This window comes from Bradysia coprophila, unplaced genomic scaffold (genome assembly GCF_014529535.1).
Source record: "Bradysia coprophila strain Holo2 unplaced genomic scaffold, BU_Bcop_v1 contig_538, whole genome shotgun sequence".
NCBI lineage: Eukaryota > Metazoa > Arthropoda > Insecta > Diptera > Sciaridae > Bradysia > Bradysia coprophila.
The window spans coordinates 908,983-929,062 of NW_023503785.1; the positions used below are offsets into that span (position 1 = coordinate 908,983).

Here is a 20,080-nt window from a genome sequence, read left to right on the forward strand (position 1 = left end):
GTGCGGCTTTAATAACCTTATTTCTCCACTCAAATGCGCTGAGAAGGTGGTGCAGGCCTCTCACACCTCCTTATTTCCTTATTTTTATAGAAACCTCCTTATTCCTCCTTATTTTATTAAAAAATCCTTATTTTCCTTATTTTTCGCAAATTTCATCGACGGAAATCAAAATTAAGAAAAAAAATTCGCTGCGCGGCAACAATGACAATTTTTATTATTTAACACAAAGAACTCTAATAAAGGTGGTGTCGTCAGTGCCGAACTGGCCCTATGGGCGTTCGGGCGTTTCCCGAAGGGCCTTTTGATTTTTGTATGGATAAATGACGACGAAGGGCTTTTTGAGAAATTTCGCCATACAACGCCCGAAGGGCTTTCTTGAGCCAGTCCGGCACTGGGTGTCGTAGCTCACGATCGTTCTTACATGACTGGTTTAACATGTATTTTTGTGGTTCCACGCCGCCTCTCGGCTCGAGAGTCTCGAGTAGAACTATTTGATTTAACATGTAAATCACCCTTAACATTGTCTCAGACAGGCGTCCTTATTACAAACAATTCAAGGTTTTAGCCTTATTTACACTTACTTTCAAATGTATGCTTTTATACTTTCACCAATTTATAATTTTTTCGAAATTCGAACGGGATAACAAACAACATCTTTTGCAGTTAACGAGATCAAAATCTAATCCAGCAAGTGTGAGGGTGGGGTCAAGTAAGAATTCACGCCGTAAGTACGTCTTAAATTTCAAAAATTTTGTCCCATCGACAACTGATTGAAAACTACCACCCTGCAAAAACGATAGATACGTCAAAATAAACAGTGATACGTTTTATTTTGAATTTTGAATTTTACAGTGATAATTGCTTTGCTAAGAATCTAAAAAGTGAATTTTACGATACAACTCTACAAAAACGATACGTCAAAATAAGCAATAATGCGTTTTATTTTAAATTTGAGGCGGAATTCCTATGTTAATTACTGTATCCTAGAATAATTTCGACTTTTATCGAAAAATTTCTCCTCATTTTTCCTTAATTTCATCTAACAATTTCCTTATTTGTCCTTATTTTTGTGCTAAAACCTCCTTAATTCCTTAATAAGGAGTCCAAATTTAGAGTGTTTTGGGTGGTGTTTTGTTGACAGTTCGGGTGAGAAAATTTGTATTTTCTCAACTCTTGTTTTTCCCATGATGGGGCGAACAAGATTGCACTGAAAAATCGACGACACGAGAATGGACGACTTTCTGAAGAAATGACGAAGCGGAAAAACTCATCTTTTCTTCCAGAAGTCGTCACCTTTCTTATCACCTTTTCAACATTTCGTAGGGTACGGGTACCAGTATTCGGCCAATAATAATAACCCAACAAAAATCTCTTCGAGAAAATTGTGACGCAGTCCTTGAAATACAATTTCTAAAATGAATGATATCGCTAGAGTTGACGCTTTCAGCTTCGTTACGCAAAAATTAAATTTTACACCCAATTTTAGTTCAAACAAGCTGGCTTAGTTTTTCTCATCATCTGTCAAATAATTTTTACCAAAAAAAAATTTGACTGGAAACAACCAAAATTTTACCAAATCTGCGTCGCAAAGTGGCAAATGTTCAGGAACAGACCAGCAAGAAAATTTATCTGCCACATGCGACGCAGACCTTTTTGGTAAAATTTTGGTTGTTTCCAGTCAAATTTTTTTTTGGTAAAATTTATTTGGCAGATGATGAGAAAACCTAAGCCAGCTTGTTTGAACTAATTGGGTGTAAAATTTAATTTTTGCGTAACGAAGCTGAAAGCGTCAATTCTAGAGATATCATTCATTTTAGAAATTGTATTTCAAGGACTGCGTCACAATTTTCTCTAAGAGATTTTTGTTGGGATATCAGTCGTTTAAGAAGTGTAGTCAACACTGCTTTTTATAACAATTTATAACAGAAATTCGAAAATTTGGCGAAATTTGAAAATTTTACGAAATTTGATGAAATTCGAAAATTTGACGAAAATTGAAAATTTGACGAAGAAAGCAACTCTTTATCTGCAACAATTCAAGAAATAGCTCTAAAACCCTAATTGACCCACCCATTTCCAACTTTCGACATTTTTCACATATGCCCCTCTGTTCTACTCGTAAAACTCTGAGACTTTGCCGAAGAAAGTAACTCTCTATCTGCCACCATTCACAAAATAACTCTAAAACCCTAATTGACCCACCCATTTCTAACTTTCGACATTTTTCACATATGCCCCTATGTTCTACTCGTAAAACTCTGAGACTTTGCCGAAGAAAGTAACTCTCTGTCTCTCATAACCCAAAAAAATATTAGTCCTTTCATCCTACGCTCGAGTAGCTCAAAATTTGGTCACTCTAATCACTCTAGCTCATACGAATCTGCCCCGATTTTTTTAATTATTTTTTTGTTCGAATCGTGTTACGAATACCTTTCATTTGATTTGTCGCACGCCTCTGTAGGTTTCAATACAGCTAAGCTACAGCCGAAAACGCGTTCCCGACCCTCGAAAATCACACTCAGAAACCGCTTCGAGGCCAATAAAACAAAATTCTGGTTTTTCCTGGGACAATGGCATGGCGTATCACATTTTCATTTTTATGTCCACCCTGAGGTTACTGCAAAATTTCATGGAGATTGGCTGACTAGTTTCCGAGATCGACAGTCGATAGATAGATAGAAACATACAGAGTAAGTTCAAAGATTTTGATTGTTTGGGAAAAGTCAATTTGGTGTATTTTGTATGAAAAGTGACCAATTTCAAAACAATGTATCTCCGGCAATTTTAAACCTACATAGTCGAGTGATAGCTCGTTTTGCTCGAATTTGAAGCGAGAATATGATAGAATATGTTTTGTGGTGATATAAACCAAAGGGTAGAAACTGAAATGTTCGGCTATATATAGTTTGCCGCGTCTCAAAAAAATTTCGTCGTTCTTTTTTTGGAAGTTAGACTGCGTCAAGTCCTCCGCTGGCAATGTATAGTTCGTTGTGGCTTCGTTTGCTACAACAGTTAAGTGAAGAGGCAAGCAAAGTTGGCCTCAAGATAAACTTATCGAAAACAAAAGTCATGACCAACATCGGGGACGATAGAGAAATCAAAATTGGTGACACTGTCATTGAACGAGTCGACAGCTATGTATATCTAGGACATAAACTGAAGTTAGGTCTGGACAACCAGACTGCAGAAATAAGACGTAGGATTGGTCTTGCATGGGCAGCGTTCGGAAAACTCAGACTAATTTTCAAAAGCAAAATGAATAATAGTCTGAAACGCAAAGTTTTCGACACTTGTGTCCTTCCAGTGCTCACTTATGGAGCGGAAACGTTAACTTTAACGAAAGCATCCGAAGATAAATTTAGAGTGGCACAAAGAGCCATGGAACGGAGTATGCTTGGAATAACACTCAGAGACAGAATGACGAATCAATGGATTCGACAACAAACCAGGGTCTTTGATGTCATGGAAAGAATAGCATCTCTGAAATGGAGCTGGGCGGGACATATTGCAAGAAGGACAGACGAACGTTGGACCAAAAAGATCATGAACTGGCGACCATATAAAAGACGAGCTATAGGTAGACCACCAGAGAGATGGACAAACGGAATTAAGAATATTGCAGGTACAAACTGGCAGCAAATGGCAATGGATCGTACGAAATGGAAAGAAGTTGCAGAGGCCTACATCCAGCAGTGGATAGAAACAGGCTGAAAAAGAAGAAGTCCTCCACTATCGCTCCGGACATGATTTTTTTATGAAATGAAAGCACAATAGGTGGCCGTTTACTGGTTCATGGCCGAATACCGGTGCCCCTACCCTACAAGGACAAAATGTACCCGGGTAAAAAATGTTAACAAAGGCGATTTCGTGAAGAAGAGGTGAGTTCTTGAAGAACCGGCGACTACTCACTGCTTTTTCAGAAACTCGCCTTTTCTTCAGAAAGTCGTTTAGTTGTTTTTCTTGACGTTGTCTTTTCAGTGGAATGCCAACAAGACTTCTTTCTCTTTACAACGGACACTTTGTTTTGCCAAATTGATGTGTTTGTTTTGTGGATAAAAAGGTTATTACAAAATAAATTGTCATAAATTGCTGGAATTGTCATGGGGAGAAAATAGGAAATTTCACCAAGAGCGAAAGTTTGCGGCCACATTTCCTATTTTCACACCCAATATGGCTGTATCCGCCATTTTTAAGGGGAAAAAATGATTATTTTCTCACCTAAAATGCACACCCGCCCTGAACAAAAATAAAGTTTTACCGAAAATGCACCCAAAAATTGATCGCTGTTCTGAATAGAGGGACCCTAGGGGAGTTCAAAACGATGGTCCGTTAAGCTGGACCAGATGCTTCCCCAGCCCATACAATTTTTTCCTTAGTTGTATGGGTGATGGGAAGCATCTGGTCCAGCTTAACGGACCATCGTTTTGGACTCCCCTAGGGTCCCTCTATTCAGAACAGCGATCAATTTTTGGGTGCATTTTCGGTAAAACTTTATTTTTGTTCAGGGCGGGTGTGAATGAATGACAGCAAAACGCAATTTTCACGACGCTTCATAGTGGACAAAACAAGGACTTTCGCATCGCTAGCATGAAAAATCATGTGTTCACCACGGGAAGAAATAGGAAATTCCAACTCGAGTGAACTTTCGCGCTTGTTCTAATTTCCTATTTTTTCGCCACTCCATTTCCCAACGCAGGTGAGAAAATAGTCATTTTCTTCACTCGGCTGAACAACAGTATTTTTCATCGACTTATACGAATATTGTTATCGTAACCCATTACCATTCTGCTTGTACAATGTACAGTGTCTTACTGTCTTACCCGCCTAACCATTCGTTCACGAACAAAGTGTCCAGTGTTTTTTGACGGTTCCGTAAAAGAAGAGTTAAATATGGAAAAATGGTCGGACCAAAGCAACTCCGGTCGTCGGCTGTGATGCAGATGGCCCTCACCAGATCACACAAAGTTTCAAATTTAATTCGATTTATTGACAAACTTCCTAACTAAATCTACCAGCTCACGCAATGTTTGACCGTTCTTCATCTCAATTTCTATTCTTTTCCTTTCAAGTTCCAATAGCTGTTCATGTTGCTCGTAACGCTGCTGCTCTCTTCGTTCATTCATTTTCACAAATTCTTCAAACCATGAGCTGGTATCGTCAGTAGAATTCGACGCTGTGGTTTTCATTTTCTTTTGTGCTTTTCCACTAATCACAGCGGTAGTTTCCGTCAATTTTCGCTTTTTCGTCTCAGTATCCGACTCAGCGTCAACTGCTAATCGCTCGGTTTTTATTCCATTCGCTGGCTGAATACTGTACGTTAGAGTCGGTTTGGCTGGAGACTTTCGTTTGTATGCCACCACATTTTTGTACTTCGACGGTCCACCGTCAACGCCCTGATGCGATTCGTCTCGGTGCTTATCCACAGCGGACTTGACATAATGGGCGAACATGCACTTCCCACCGTCATCCGAGCTAAACGACACCGAATCGTCGTCCACTTTGTCCACCTGAATGTAGCGCACATTTGTCGGTTCATTTTCGGCCGGTGCATCACCGAATTGCGACAGAATGGCATGGAAATCTTCGAAAAATTCCCATCTCGATTGGTTGATGTTACGCGGCGATGAATTGATTCGTTTGTACGTCAACATCAGATTGTTGAATTTCTTTTGGACATTCTTCAGCGTTTCCGTCATCGATGGGGCAGCTGATTTCAGTTTGTTGTAAATTTGCGGCCAAAGTAAATGTCTCGATCGGCCACTTCTGAATTGGGACTCCATCTCCAGCCGCAGTCGGATTAGTAGTCTTATTCGTTCGGATGTCCATTTTCCGGGAGTTGTGTCCGCATCGCAAAGACTGGCCTCGCTGTCAAGGACGATATAATTCGATTAACAAAGAGTGTGAATTCCCTAAATTATCGGTCAATTTGTGTCGATTACACTTCGAACACCACTTTTGTTTGTAAACAAAGCTGCCCCAACGACGACACATACAAAAAGTGACACGACTTCTAACTGCATTTTGAAAACATTTACGCCCGTAGTGGACTGTGCAACGATTTCATAAATAAAATAATTCGCTTACCTGTCGCTGTCTGTCATTTTTTTCTAAATAAATCTTTGTTTGGAATCAATTTTCCAACAACGTTCTTTCTGAAGACGCGCGTTTCAAATGTTGACAAATGTCAAAACACTCACACACACACTCATGCAGAAGTAATCACATTTCTAGCAGAACAAGTATTGAATGTACCGACAATACTCGACCCGCACACGATTTTATTTTGTCATTGTCTCGATTTCCACAATTTTGGTCGATTTGACCAAGGTTCTGAAAGAATAGGTTAAGACATCCACGAAAGCGGGTGACACCGAAATTGATAAACGCACTCAGTACAGATGTGTGAAATCAACTTGAAGAAGATGTTTTGTAGGAAAATTTGGAATTTTGTTTTTGTTAAGTTGTTCTTTTCATATAAACTTCGCTGCCGTTGACGCAATTTGTGTGTCACCACCGCCTTCATGACAATCTGTACTGAGTGCGTCTATCAATTTTGGTGTCACCCGCCTTCGTCTGTCTAACCTGTTCTTTCAGAACCTTGGTTAAGACACTCACGAACACGAAGGCGAGTGACATCAAATTTGTTAAACGCACTCATTACATATTGTGTGAAAGTCATAAAAACTTTCACAAACCTAGTTGGCGCCACAGAAAAATTTTGATGCCACCGCCTTCATGATCAACTAGTCAAAATTAAAATTATGAATGAAATTTCGAGTTGCCGTATGAGAAAATTTTTGCATCTGTCACTTTTACGTTGCTATGTAAATCCACAGTTATGCTCAAAACAAACGAGGCATTGAAAACGTGTTTTGGTCCTACTTTTCATGACGAAATTTTCGAAACTGTCAAATGAAGTTAGAACTTTTTCTATTTAAAATCGCGACTGCTGCATCTGTCAATGAAAACTAGGACCAAAACACGTTTTCAATGCCTCGTTTGTTTTGAGCATTAACCTGTTCTTTTGAGAACCTTGGAATTTTTACACAAAACATTCGAAACGTCGAACCTTATTTACCCTATCAGTCAGACTCCCCGGATACAACATTTCGATGTGTATGCGGTGTATGGTTGGACCACTTGGACGTATAACATGATGCGAGCTGCCATTTATGTGAGAAAATTCGAGCGCTGACACATAGATGTAGCGCTACCATATCATCCAATTTGCTATAGACTGTTATGATGAGAGACTCTTATTTTAGAGGGATTGAGGGCTACGTCAAAAGTTTATTCACGATTTAGGTGTAGGTGAGACTACTTTCTCTGTTGGAAGAATTTGAGTATATCGGACAGAAGTATGTTCGATTTATTTCCGCTGTGCGCCGCACTCTTCGTTGTAAATCGCCAATATGAAAATATGTAATGACAAGTACTCCAAGGCAAGTTATAATTAACTGGTCTTCGGAACTCTCGCTCTGATCTTGACCGTCTATAGTTCCTCCAACGTTTATGCCGAGGGGGAAACAACAATGGAAAATCTTGTCCCACCGTTCGGCCATTCACCCATTATTCGCCAATTATTTCCCCATTATTCGCCTTCATTCGCTCGTGTTGTTTTCCCCTCGGTTAATGCAGACATTAAAAGACCAAATCGTCCAATTGCTTAACATAAGCTATAATTTATAACTTTTCATTTAATTTGACAAAATATATATTAACATCGTCCCGTCCTCGTTCGTTGATTAAATTATTTTTTATTTCAATTTTGGATTCAAAAATGTCTTTTCCACAACATTTTCAACCGTTCTGCTAATCGCACCGTTTCCATTTCCGAGTATCATTATAATAAAACCGTCGCCGACATCATCATTGTCTCCACACTCGTCGTATATCACTGACGCCAACAATTAATTCACTAAAATCACAGCTCACATTAATCCGAACCAATTCCAGATACATTCGTTGCAATATTTGTAGTCTTCGGTAGATTTGGCCACGTTGATGCGGAACTTTTCGCCATTGCTTCAGGTTGAATGAAATGCTGTCTGTGATTTCAGTGCGCAGCACACGGAAACAGTCATCGTGCGAAAATGGTTTCTGGAATGGAAATTCATTTTTGTTACTCGAAATTCAGGCTACGTTCGATTGACTTTTTTTATGAATGAAGACTTTTTACAAAATTTTCTTCCTAACACGCTAGAAGGCCAGTTGGGCCCTGGATTTTTATGGTGAAGTTTCAACCAAAAATTGGTCGATTTAAAATGGGTTGATACTACAAAAACACCGCCAAAGACTGTCCCAAGCCAGTTTGAAAAAGAGTGGAGGGAATGAAGTAAGAGTAACTCTCGAGTAAGAGTAACAAAAAGAGTAACACTACCCCGTCGGGCACTGTGCACTTTGATAGGCACTGTGGTCCCGGTACGTGCAGAAATGCGCGGGTCAGAGCTCGGGGATTACCGGGGGCGAGCAAAGTAAAGCTTTCATACTCACCAACCCGCAGTAGCAAGCGTGGTGTTTTAATGCTAAAAACCTTCAAACTAAGCCACAACGAATTATACATTGCCACATATAATGCCAGAACATTGTCGTCAAGACAAAAAATGCAAGAAATGGAAGAAGAGCTAGAAAAGATAAAATGGGATGTTGTGGGAGTGAGCGAAGTGAGAAAACCTGGAGAGGAATGCCTGAAATTACAATCAGGGCATACATTCTTCTACCGAGGAAGTGATAGTCAGATGCTGATGCACGGTGTCGGATTGTTCATAAACAAGCGGTGGTCGGATCGCATAACTCACACGAAAAGCATATCCGATCGAGTGATATACGTAAGCCTGAAGATAAATAACAGATACAGTGTCAAATTAATTCAGGTTTACGCACCCACGTCCACCCATGATGACGAAGAAGTAGAAAGATTCTATGAAGATGTCTAGAAAGCTCTGGACGAAAACCCATCACATTACCAATATCTCATCGGTGATTTCAATGCGAAGCTGGGAAAACGAGAAGAAGACTCCGAAATTTCTATTGGCAGTTTTAGCAACGACCAAAGAAATGAGCGTGGAAATGTTTTACTCAACTTCCTACAGCAACACAATTTGTACGCAATGAATTCATTTTTTGCAGGAAAGCCTCAACGTAAATGGACTTGGGCTAGTGCAGATGGTGTAACGAAAAATGAGATCGATTACATCATAACTGGCTGTAAGTCAACCGTTAAGAACGTTACGGTCCTAAACAATTTTTCAACCGGTAGTGATCACCGAATGGTTCGTGCAAGAGTCACGTTAAATACCAGATTTCAAAGATCACAACTAGTTCAAAAAAGTGAAAGGATTGACGTACAACGGCTTTACACACAAAATGAAGAATTTGCTACGAAAATGACTGCCGAATTAGATAACGTCAACAATCAATGTGAAACATTGGACGAATTGAATACCAAAATCGTCGATACAATAATGGGTTTCATGAAATCCAAATGCAAATCCGTCCAAGGGAAAGAATCAAAACTCAGCAGAGAAACATTAGACCTGATCGCAAGCAGAGCAGAGTTGGTAAAAAACGGAGGACGAGATTCGGTGGAATACCGGAACTTGTCTAAAAGTATCAACAAAGCAAGGAGATCAGATGAAAGAAAATATAATGTCCAATTGGCTCAAAACATAATTGAAGCTAACTGTAATATGAAAGTCCTACGGAGAAAAATGACAAACGCCAAAAAAGAAATCTTCAAATTACGAGACAAAACAGGAACGATCCAAACGGATCGAAATGCGATATTAAATATTGCAACAGAATTTTATGAGAATTTGTTTTCTTCAGCAAGACAGAGTCCAACGGAAGAAACCGAAGATAGACCAATAATAAGAAACGTGGGATCGGAGGATATGCCCGACATAACTGTTGATGAAGTCAAGGCCGCAGTAGCCGAGATGAAAAACAAAAAGTCTCCAGGAGAAGATGGTGTTCCAGTGGAAGCCATTAAACTAGGTGGAGACTCCTTATTAAAGGCAATCACGGCTTTGTTTAATCAATGTCTCCAATGGGAAGAAGTACCAGAAGCTTGGGAAAATGCGGTAATTACATTGCTGCATAAAAAAGGAGACATAACAAAGCTGGAAAATTACCGACCCATAAGCCTATTGTCAACACTCTACAAGTTGTTTATGAAAATCATTACGAAGAGGAACACTAACAAGTTCGACTTCTACCAACCTGTTGAACAAGCTGCTTTCAGATCTGGTTTCAGCACAAACGACCATTTGCAAGTGATGAGAACGCTTATTGAGAAGTGTCGTGAATACAACATCGACATAGTCTTGCTATTCATAGACTTCGAAAAAGCTTTCGATTCAGTGGAAACATGGTCGATATTGGACGCATTAGACGAATGTAGAGTAGACTCAAGGTACTCCAACACAATTCGATATGTGTACAAAAATGCTACTTCATGTATAAAACTTCATAAGAGCACGGAGAAATTCAGAATTGGCCGAGGTGTAAGGCAGGGTGACACCATTTCACCGAAATTATTCACGGCGATTCTGCAGAGTGTTTTTAGGAAGTTAAACTGGAGTAAAATGGGAATAAAGATAAATGGAGAGTACCTGAGCAATCTCCGCTTCGCTGATGACATTGTACCGATAGCAGCGAATCTAGGTCAGGCTCAGCTTATGCTACAACAGTTAAGTGAAGAGGCGAGCAAAGTTGGCCTCAAGATGAACTTATCGAAAACAAAAGTCATGACCAACATCGGGGACGATAGAGAAATCAAAATTGGTGACACTGTCATTGAACGAGTCGACAGCTATGTATATCTAGGACATAAGCTGAAGTTAGGTCTGGACAACCAAACTGCAGAAATAAGACGTAGGATTGGTCTTGCATGGGCAGCGTTCGGAAAACTCAGACTAATTTTCAAAAGCAAAATGAATAATAGTCTGAAACGCAAAGTTTTCGACACTTGTGTCCTTCCAGTGCTCACTTATGGAGCGGAAACGTTAACTTTAACGAAAGCATCCGAAGAAAAATTGAGAGTGACACAAAGAGCCATGGAACGGAGTATGCTTGGAATAACACTCAGAGACAGAATGACGAATCAATGGATTCGACAACAAACCAGGGTCGTTGATGTCATGGAAAGAATAGCATCTCTGAAATGGAGCTGGGCGGGACATATTGCAAGAAGGACAGACGAACGTTGGACCAAAAAGATCATGAACTGGCGACCATATAAAAGACGAGCTATAGGTAGACCACCAGAGAGATGGACAAACGGAATTAAGAATATTGCAGGTACAAACTGGCAGCAAATGGCAATGGATCGTACGAAATGGAAAGAAGTTGGAGAGGCCTACATCCAGCAGTGGATAGAAACAGGCTGAAAAAGAAGAAGAAGAGAAGAAGATACTACAAATGGAGATTTTTCCTTTTACAAGGTGTAGCCGACCGAGATCGGATGCATTTTCCAGTGTAATTTTTATATGTTCCCAGAAAGATATTGCAGGCCTCCCACGCTTTAAAAATCCTCATATTTTAGGAGCATTAGGAGGTCGTCAGGAAAGGAAAGTTTTCCAACACCTTTCACAATTTGATCGAGCTATCACCACTGTACTAATCCGACAATGATTAAAGCTCAATAAAAAGCATTTTTAGTTTGAAAATGAGGGAGACGGTTTTCGAAATAGCTTCCTAAAAAAAATATTTTACAAAAGTCAAGTAGATTTGCATTGTCTAAATCCAGAATCAACCAACATTTTCCAGAATAAATGTTTTTAAATCGAAGAATATTACTTCAAATCGATTATTAGTAGTTTCCGAACAGAATTGCTTTATTGAGACCTAAACAATGTAAAGCACCGCAAGCGAAAGTTTCCATGGTATTTTTCTCATCCACTGATTTTACTCATATTAATTTGTAGGAGTTTAATTCGATCATTTACTTCTAGTTCATTTCTGGAGTTTTTGGAGATTTGGGAAATTTTAGAAGCATTTTTGAAATTTTAGGAAATGTTAGAAGGTGTGGGAGGCCTGCAAACTAATTTTTAGAAGCCAAAACCACTTTCAAAAAAATTCTTTGAAGCTTGTGCGGCTAGTGGGAGGTGATCAAAAACCAAAAACATGCACTTTTCTTATAGAAATTTCTCCAGGTACACGAGCCGTACAGGGTCGTGTGGGGTGTCATTAGAAGGGTAATTTTATGTTGTTTCAGATCAAGTAGAGTCTTACGGAAGTTTATTTTGAATTTGAATTTATTGACCAGCAGAGAAAACTCCTAAGGTAGTACAGAATATCAATAGTCACATACATTATTTGGTAGCATCTACGATGCAATATGAGCATTTAAGCATTTCAACTTCTCATATTTCATCGTAGATACTTTTAAACGCCCTTAAGAGCCTATTTGCCCTGAAACAACATAAAATTACCTTTCTAATGACACTCCACAGGGACATTTACGTTTCGTGGAGAAAATTTGGGTAAGAAAAGTGCAGGTCCGATCAGTCACACAAGCTTTGAAGAATTTTTTGAAAGTGGTTTAGGCTTCTAGGGTCTTCTCGGCACATGTAAAAAAGTCCACTGGCCGATTTGCGTCGGCTATTTTTCGAAAGAATCCCTCAAGACTAAGTACTAAGTAATGCTCAAAGTACACATAAACACTGCATGCGTGCAAATATGTATTGGTATCCAGGATACCGGAAAATTTTTCTGCCGAAAAACTGGAAGACCGGGAAGAAATAATGAAAATGAGAAAAGAAGCTGGAAAATGACAAGAAATGGGAAAATGACCGGAAATCGGTAAATGACCAGAAATTGGGCCGGGACATGACCAGGAGTCCGGAAATGACCAAAATTCGGAAATGACTAGATAGGAAACAACCAAAATTTTACCAAAAAAATCTGCGTCGCATGTGGCAGATAAATTTTCTTGCTGGTCTGTTCCTGAACATTTGCCACTTTGCGACGCAGATTTTTTTGGTAAAATTTTGGTTGTTTCCAGTCAAATTTTTTTTGGTAAAAATTATTTGGCATATGATGAGAAAAACTAAGCCAGCTTGTTTGAACTAAAATTGGGTGTAAAAATTAATTTTTGCGTAACGAAGCTGAAAGCGTCAACTCTAGCGATATCATTCATTTTAGAAATTGTACTTCAAAGACTGCGTCACACTTTTCTCGAAGAGATTTTTGTTGGGATATCAGTCGTTTTAGAAGTGTAGTCAACACTGCTTTTTATAACAGTTTATAACAGAAATTCGAAAATTTGACGAAATTCGAAAATTTGACGAAAATCGAAAATTTGACGAAATTCGAAATTTGACGAAAATCGAAAATTTGACGAAAATCGAAAATTTGACGAAAATCAAAAATTTGACGAAAATCAAAAATTTGACGAAAATCGAAAATTTGACGAAATTCGAAAATTTGACGAAATTCGAAAATTTGACGAAAATCGAAAATTTGACGAAAATCGAAAATTTGACGAAAATCGAAAATTTGACGAAGAAAGTAATTCTCTATCTGCCACCATTCAAGAAATATCTATAAAACCCCAATTGACCCACCCATTTCCAACTTTCGACATTTTTCGCAAATGCCCTTCTTTTCTACTCGTAAAACTCTGAGACTTTGCCGAAGAAAGTAACTCTCTATCTGTCACCATTCAAGAAATACCTCTAAAAACATAATTGACCCACCCATTTCCAACTTTCGACATTTTTCACATATGCCCCTCTGTTCTACTCGTAAAACTCTGAGACTTTGCCGAAGAAAGTAACTCTCTATCTTTCATAACCCAAAAAAATATTAGTCCTTTCATCCTACGCTCGAGTAGCTCAAAATTTGGTCACTCTAATCACTCTAGCTCAAACGAATCTGCCCCGATTTTTTTAATTTTTTTTTTTTTTTTGAATCGTGTTACGAATACCTTTCATTTGATGGGTCGCACGCCTCTGTAGGTTTCAATAATACAGCTAAGCTACAGCCGAAAACGCATTCCCGACCCTCGAAAACCACACTCAGAAACCACTTCGAGGTCAATAAAACAAAATTCTGGTTTTTCCTGGGGTAATGGCGTATCACATTTTCATTTTTATGCCCACCCTGAGGTTCCTGCAAAATTTCATGGAGATTGGCTGACTAGTTTCCGAGATCGACCGTCGATAGATAGACAGATAGATAGACAGATAGATAGAAACATACAGAGTAAGTTGAAAGATTTTGATTCTTTCTTCTTCTTTGATTCTTTGGAAAACGTTAATTTGGTGCATTTTCTATCAAAATGACCAACTTCAAAACGATGTATCTCCGGCAATTTTAAAGTTACATAGTCGAGTGATAGCTCGTTTTGCTCGTATTTGAAGCGCGAATAAGATAGAATAGGATTTGTGGTGATACAGGCCAAAGGAATATATAGTTACCGCGTCTCAAAAAAATTTCTTCGTTCTTTTTTTGGAAGTTAGACTGCGTCAAGTCCTCCGCTATCGCTCCGGACATGATTATGCTATGGTGTCATGGTCATTCAAGAAATCGATAAACGACCACCACTGTCAGTAAATCAATTAAGGGCAAAGGTGTTCTTTAAGTGGCGGCGCAAGCATATCACCAGTATTCAGTTTTATGTGTGATTTCCGATGCAAATTTACTTCATTCGTCACCGCCATTCGTTACTTACATGAGTATTCTGGCAAATTAGAGCCAATGCATGCAGTCGCAGCGGTCGGTCAATGTTAGCCAACAGAAATCCGAGTACATTTTGAACATTGACTTGATGATTCGTTGAGAAAATGCGACTTTCCATTTTCCTAACAGAAAAATTAGTTTAACGAAAATGGTTCGTGACATGTCCATGGGGAGCATCCATAAAAGTCGCCTCGCTGGAAGAGCTACTTCCAGTACACACAATTCCGATATATGTGGTGTGCGACGATTTTATGGATGTTGCCCATCGGGGGCGAATACTGAACGAAATACCTATTTTCCGGAAAGACCAACAAAGCAGGAAATTTGTCGAGCGTATACTGCCACGGCAGATCATTTTGGTCGCCGTCAATGCGCACGAAATCGATACGGTCGATGTCTTGGAGCATTTTCGATGCCATCATCAATGTGTGCGACATAAGGCTGCACAAGGCACACTGGGTTGAATAAAACAGCACCACCACCGTCTGCAATAAGTGGAACGTGTTAGGATGCGTCATCTGAGCAACCGAAAGAATCAAACAAACTTTGTTCGACAGCACCACCTGGTCGTTGAAATTGTCAGAATTGATCTCTTTCAAGGAGAATGTTCGCTTAATCGAGACGTAGCGCCGCATGTCGGACGACGACGACGTGGCCGGTTGCCGAGACGTTGACTTCAGATGACGGGACAATGTTTTGTTGTGGAAATTTCCAATGAAACTGATTACGTTTCTCGTGTTAACTGCTTGCTTCAGCACGAACGTCGATTCATTCTGGAATGTCAATTCAGTGTATTAGAGATGCAATCGCGCCCTCTCACAACTACTATGTTTGCAAAGTTCGTTTCACAGCATCGGAGTCCTGAAGTAGGACATTGATTTGTTGTGTGGGTTCGAAAGAACCGTGCTTCAGGGCACCGATCGCCTTTCATTGAATTGTCCCTAAAGTTTGAATGGCTGCCTCACCTCATAATCCACAATGACTAGTCCTGTTTTACTACGCCTCTTCAGCACATTAAATCCCAATCGTTCGGCGAATGTGTGATACACCAAGCTGTCCATGGCTAAGAACGATAACGATTGATTCGATTTACACGAAAGTCCCGCTATCGATTCAAAGTCCTCCTGAAATGAAACGCTTCTGCAATCCGGTCGAATCCACACACACACACAAAGCCATCATCCATACCTCATGATCCTCCGTCTCAATGAAAAAGCGTACGTTCTCCTCGTCGACGAACGATTCGCATTTCCGTTTCAACTCCCTTTTCGCCAACGTTTCGCTGCTCTGTTGATCCATATCCGCACCGGCAACATCGGCAAAACGGTTGGCCGTGAATGCATCGCACGAATCAACTTTGTATCTGCTGTAGCGATGCGAAACGCCACCCTCGTTCGCATTCATTGGACCGAAAATGCGTTGTCCGGGGTCGTTCGAAGAGTTGACAATGTTGGCGAAAGTAACAGACACTGTGGATTGAGCGCACCGCAGCGATGTGCGATCCGCTTTCATCAGATGTCGACACTGTTCCAGGAAGGTTTTGTGTTCCTGTTGCGATTTGATGCGTTGCTTGGTCATGAACTCTCTGGACATTTCTCGGATCCAAATTTCGTTAGAGCTTGGACAGTTGTAGTACTGTAGGGCCGCTTGGCGTAGCTGTAAATTGAACGTTAGCATCGAAGCATTGTCGGTTTTTGATCGTCATGTCTCACCATTGCGTACGCATCATTCGACTCTGCATAATGAATGCGAGGCGTAAAAAGTAGAACGACAGGTCCCCGCATAAAATACGGTGCTAGTGTGGCTGCTTTGGAACCGGGAGGTGAAACCCACGCACTCACTTGATGGATATTCGTGGAAACGAATTTGGACAATTCTGGCTGCGTCCATGTGTCGTTTGTGTATTCCTGCAATTAGTTAATCGGATCAGAAGTTCCGACTCCGACTCCCAGCGCCAGACTGTGTCATTCTTGTAAAATTCACTTACAATGGTATCGTTCCACAGATACATTCGAACCACTGGTGTCGATTCGACGCCAAACTGTTTCATTGCATCACCAGTCACCACACCATACAGTACCTCTTGGTTCGGATCCTTTTCAATCCACTTAACAGCTGTCTTGTAAAAATTCGAATAGAAGCTACGATGCACCAGCAGATTAACGAACGCAACAACTACGGCATCATGTGATGCCATTGCAGTCAACAGTTCATCGGGATTCGTAAATCGTGTCATCGGGAGCATAAGAGCCCGAACGAATTGCGTTAATTCCCGGCTATTCCACCGGCCGTTGTATGGAACAGCGAGTCCATTTTGCGTGTAGGCCATCAGAACCGGCCATGTCATGACCTGATGAACAATAAATGAGGCTTAGTCGAACTGACGATTGATTGACTGCGCATTTAGTCCGAAAATTACCTTCGTATAATGAGCACGACATTCACCGCCCGGTTGCCAGCAATTAATTGCTGAGAATTCCGCTTCCCTGGCGAACAGTCGAGCTACATGTTCGTAAGAAACGCGGGCATGTTGACTTTCGGCACACCACGGAGCGTAAAATAAAACGAAAGACAGATCGGTGAGTAACAGCTTGGACTTCAGATTCAGCTGTCCATGCGGCCAGTCGTTCACGAGCGATCCTTTCGGAAAGAAAGGTCTACTCGGCGATATTTTCGACACTTTCGGAGGCCTGGAAAAGTGATTTTTGTGAGACAATGTTTGGAACAAAAATTCGTCTGTGGAGTAGCGACGGAAAGTTCATAAAGTCAGTGTCACTGAAAACTGGCCAAATTGCAAACCAAAATCTTATCACCGACCTCTGTACACACTCCTCACACTCTATATGAGTGGCATATTTTATGAACGAAGACCCAACACTTACAAATTATGATACGTGGCATATGTGGTCAGCAACAAGATCAAGAAGACAGTAAACTCCCGTCCGAAATACACAATCATATTTCCGAACAATAAACGCTTTTTGTTGCTGTGGCTTAACAATTCTTCTCCATCCGATTCATCACTTTCAGATCGATCGCTTTCAATTGTTGTTCCGACTGACGAGCTGTGTGTCGATTGGTTGACGGCAATGTTGTTATCAACAATACCATTGTCACTATCACTATCACGATCGACGGTATCCAAATGTTGTTTGGTAACCGAATTGTTTTCTCTATTCTGATGTTGTGAATGTTCCCGGCTTATAGACATGGAGACCAATTTGAAGCCAATTTCGATGATATGTTCATTTGAAATTGTTTCGTCATTGAACTTATTTTAAAGTCTAATTTGCACAAACACTTTACGGAACAGAGTGAAAATTTCAATGTTTTTCAATTTGAAAATGCATTAACCGGACACTATTGCAGAGATATTGGTATATTTATGGTTATGCTACACACAATTCAGTTAAATGTTTTTCATTTCAGTTGATTTTCAATAAATTGCCACGAAAAAATTAATGAAATTATTTTAATATTTCGCTAAAGAAACATTTTTTGACGTTTGATGAATGTCACATCATACAATGAGTGTAGTAGAGGGTGTTATGTCAAAAACAACAAAAAAAAAATGTCAAAAAGAGTGTTCACCGGGTTCACCTATCGAGCTTAGTTTATTTAACTGGCTTGTTCCTAGTAACTGGACTTTTACATACAAATTTTGACGCATCGAGAGCAGTTAAATAACTGGTCATTCTTTTCTCTTTTACGCTCTTTTAACACTGTATAGACTGTTATGATGAAAGAGAAGGAAACATAATTGCCTTGGCCAAAAAATTGTATGTAAAAATGCAATGATAAGCACCCCGAGGCAATTGATAATTGACTGGTCGTCGGTTTTCTCGCGCCGAACATAAAAGTCTATAGGTGCAGCACAGTGGTGTCGTAATGAGCAAAGCTCTTTTATGTTGTGATGACGTTAAGTTCAAGGTTGTAAACTTTGGGGATGTCACGCAGATCGCCATTTTATTAGAAACGCGGGAACACACCACGTTTGAAGATACATATAAAAACCGCGTCTTCACGAAGACGAGAATCGTCGTAGGAGGTGAATTTTTGTATGAAATCCGATATTTTATCGTCAACTGTGGTGTGTTACCCGCATAGCTGTATCTGCGGGATCTCCCCAAAGTTTACAGCCTTGGTTACGTTTGCCGTTCTGTAAATGGTTATAGACTCTGTTACTTGCCATTTAGAGAGCGACGTATTGGATACGAATAGTGTCAAAATTGACACAATTCTTTTGTTCTAATGTCAATTTTCACTCTATACGTCGCCCATACGTCGCTTTGTAAATGGCCAGTTATGATCAGAGCAAGAAATCCGAAGACCAGTTAACTATAACTTGCCTTAATCTGAATTCACAGTCATTCCGTTTTGTGTCCGTTTTGCCTCCGTATACATGACAGTTGGCATTGCATATACAATAGAGCTCATTCTTTGATAAGACAACTGTCACATACACGGAGGCAAAACGGAATGAGAATGGACGATTCTGAGGCCACCTTTAAGGTACTTGCCATTGCACTTTTACATACAATTTTTTGGCATATCCGCCAAGACAAGTTAAAATAACTTGTCCGAATACATTTCCTTGTCTTTCATCATAAAATTCTATGATGACTTCGATCCATAAAGTCTAAGAGATATTCGCAATTTGCACGTAATGTAGGTGGCACTACTGTCTATGTTCGAAATATATGAATACCGGCCATAAGTATGTTCGATTTATTTCCACTACGCACCCTGAGGCACCCTTCGTTGCAAATCGCCAATGGGGATTTATACATTTATCTATAGACAGATGAAAAGAGAGCTATTTTTGTAAATATGTGTGCGTGTCTGCCGATGTACGTCAAAAAGTATATGAGATTGTCTCATTCTTTTCCAATAAAATATGCAGCGGAACTGATCCTCTTTTTTAATCGATCTAATGAGTGTTTAAAGAGAATGTCAAAAGAGTGTCACCTATCGGACTCAGTTAAATTACCATATAAATTTTGACATATCACCCAAGAGATCGATGCAAAGGGAGGATTCGCTCAGTTCCGCTGTGAGGGATTCTTTTGAAAATCCACCTATCAAAATCGGACCCATTTCGTCTGGGATGGATATATACATGATTTAAAATGTCTTTGCCTCGACCTCAAAACAGGCCTCACACAGTCTCGAGCCACACCTGGTTGCTGGTGGTAGGCGGTCGACGGTCGACGGTCGAAAAGCAGTGTACCAAGAAAAATTTTTCGAAATCTGTGTGAACTTTACACAGGTCTGGGCTGGTACTGATGACGCTTAATGTGAACCTAACATGCCAGTCTAAGCTTTCCATAGAGTGTTATGATGAAAGAGAAAGAGATATTTTGACAAGTACCCCATGGCAAGTTATAATAAACTG

General features: G+C 40.0%; 2 protein-coding genes across 3 annotated transcripts; both read right to left on the reverse strand.

Annotated features, from left to right (window-relative positions):
- Positions 1 to 4,969: 4,969 nt before the first annotated feature.
- Positions 4,970 to 6,177, reverse strand: LOC119083021. Of its 2 annotated transcripts, XM_037192661.1 has the most exons (3): positions 6,085 to 6,177; positions 5,460 to 5,865; positions 4,970 to 5,384 (listed from the first exon to the last, which is right to left on the reverse strand). In XM_037192661.1, exons 1-3 carry the CDS (start codon positions 6,099 to 6,101, stop codon positions 4,974 to 4,976), a joined length of 834 nt encoding a protein of 277 aa, XP_037048556.1. In that variant the 5' UTR covers positions 6,102 to 6,177; the 3' UTR covers positions 4,970 to 4,973. The 2 variants fall into 2 exon arrangements, with proteins under 2 accessions (XP_037048556.1, XP_037048554.1); XM_037192659.1 differs by having other exon boundaries at positions 4,970 to 5,865.
- Positions 6,178 to 7,654: 1,477 nt separating this feature from the next.
- On the reverse strand, positions 7,655 to 18,220 carry LOC119083013 (thioredoxin domain-containing protein 11). Its single transcript, XM_037192650.1, has 10 exons — positions 17,568 to 18,220; positions 17,105 to 17,375; positions 16,673 to 17,035; positions 16,398 to 16,592; positions 15,874 to 16,341; positions 15,651 to 15,809; positions 15,231 to 15,458; positions 14,977 to 15,170; positions 14,678 to 14,807; positions 7,655 to 8,100 (listed from the first exon to the last, which is right to left on the reverse strand). Exons 1-10 carry the CDS (start codon positions 17,894 to 17,896, stop codon positions 7,870 to 7,872), a joined length of 2,568 nt encoding a protein of 855 aa, XP_037048545.1. The 5' UTR covers positions 17,897 to 18,220; the 3' UTR covers positions 7,655 to 7,869.
- Between the last annotated feature and the right edge of the window lie 1,860 nt (positions 18,221 to 20,080).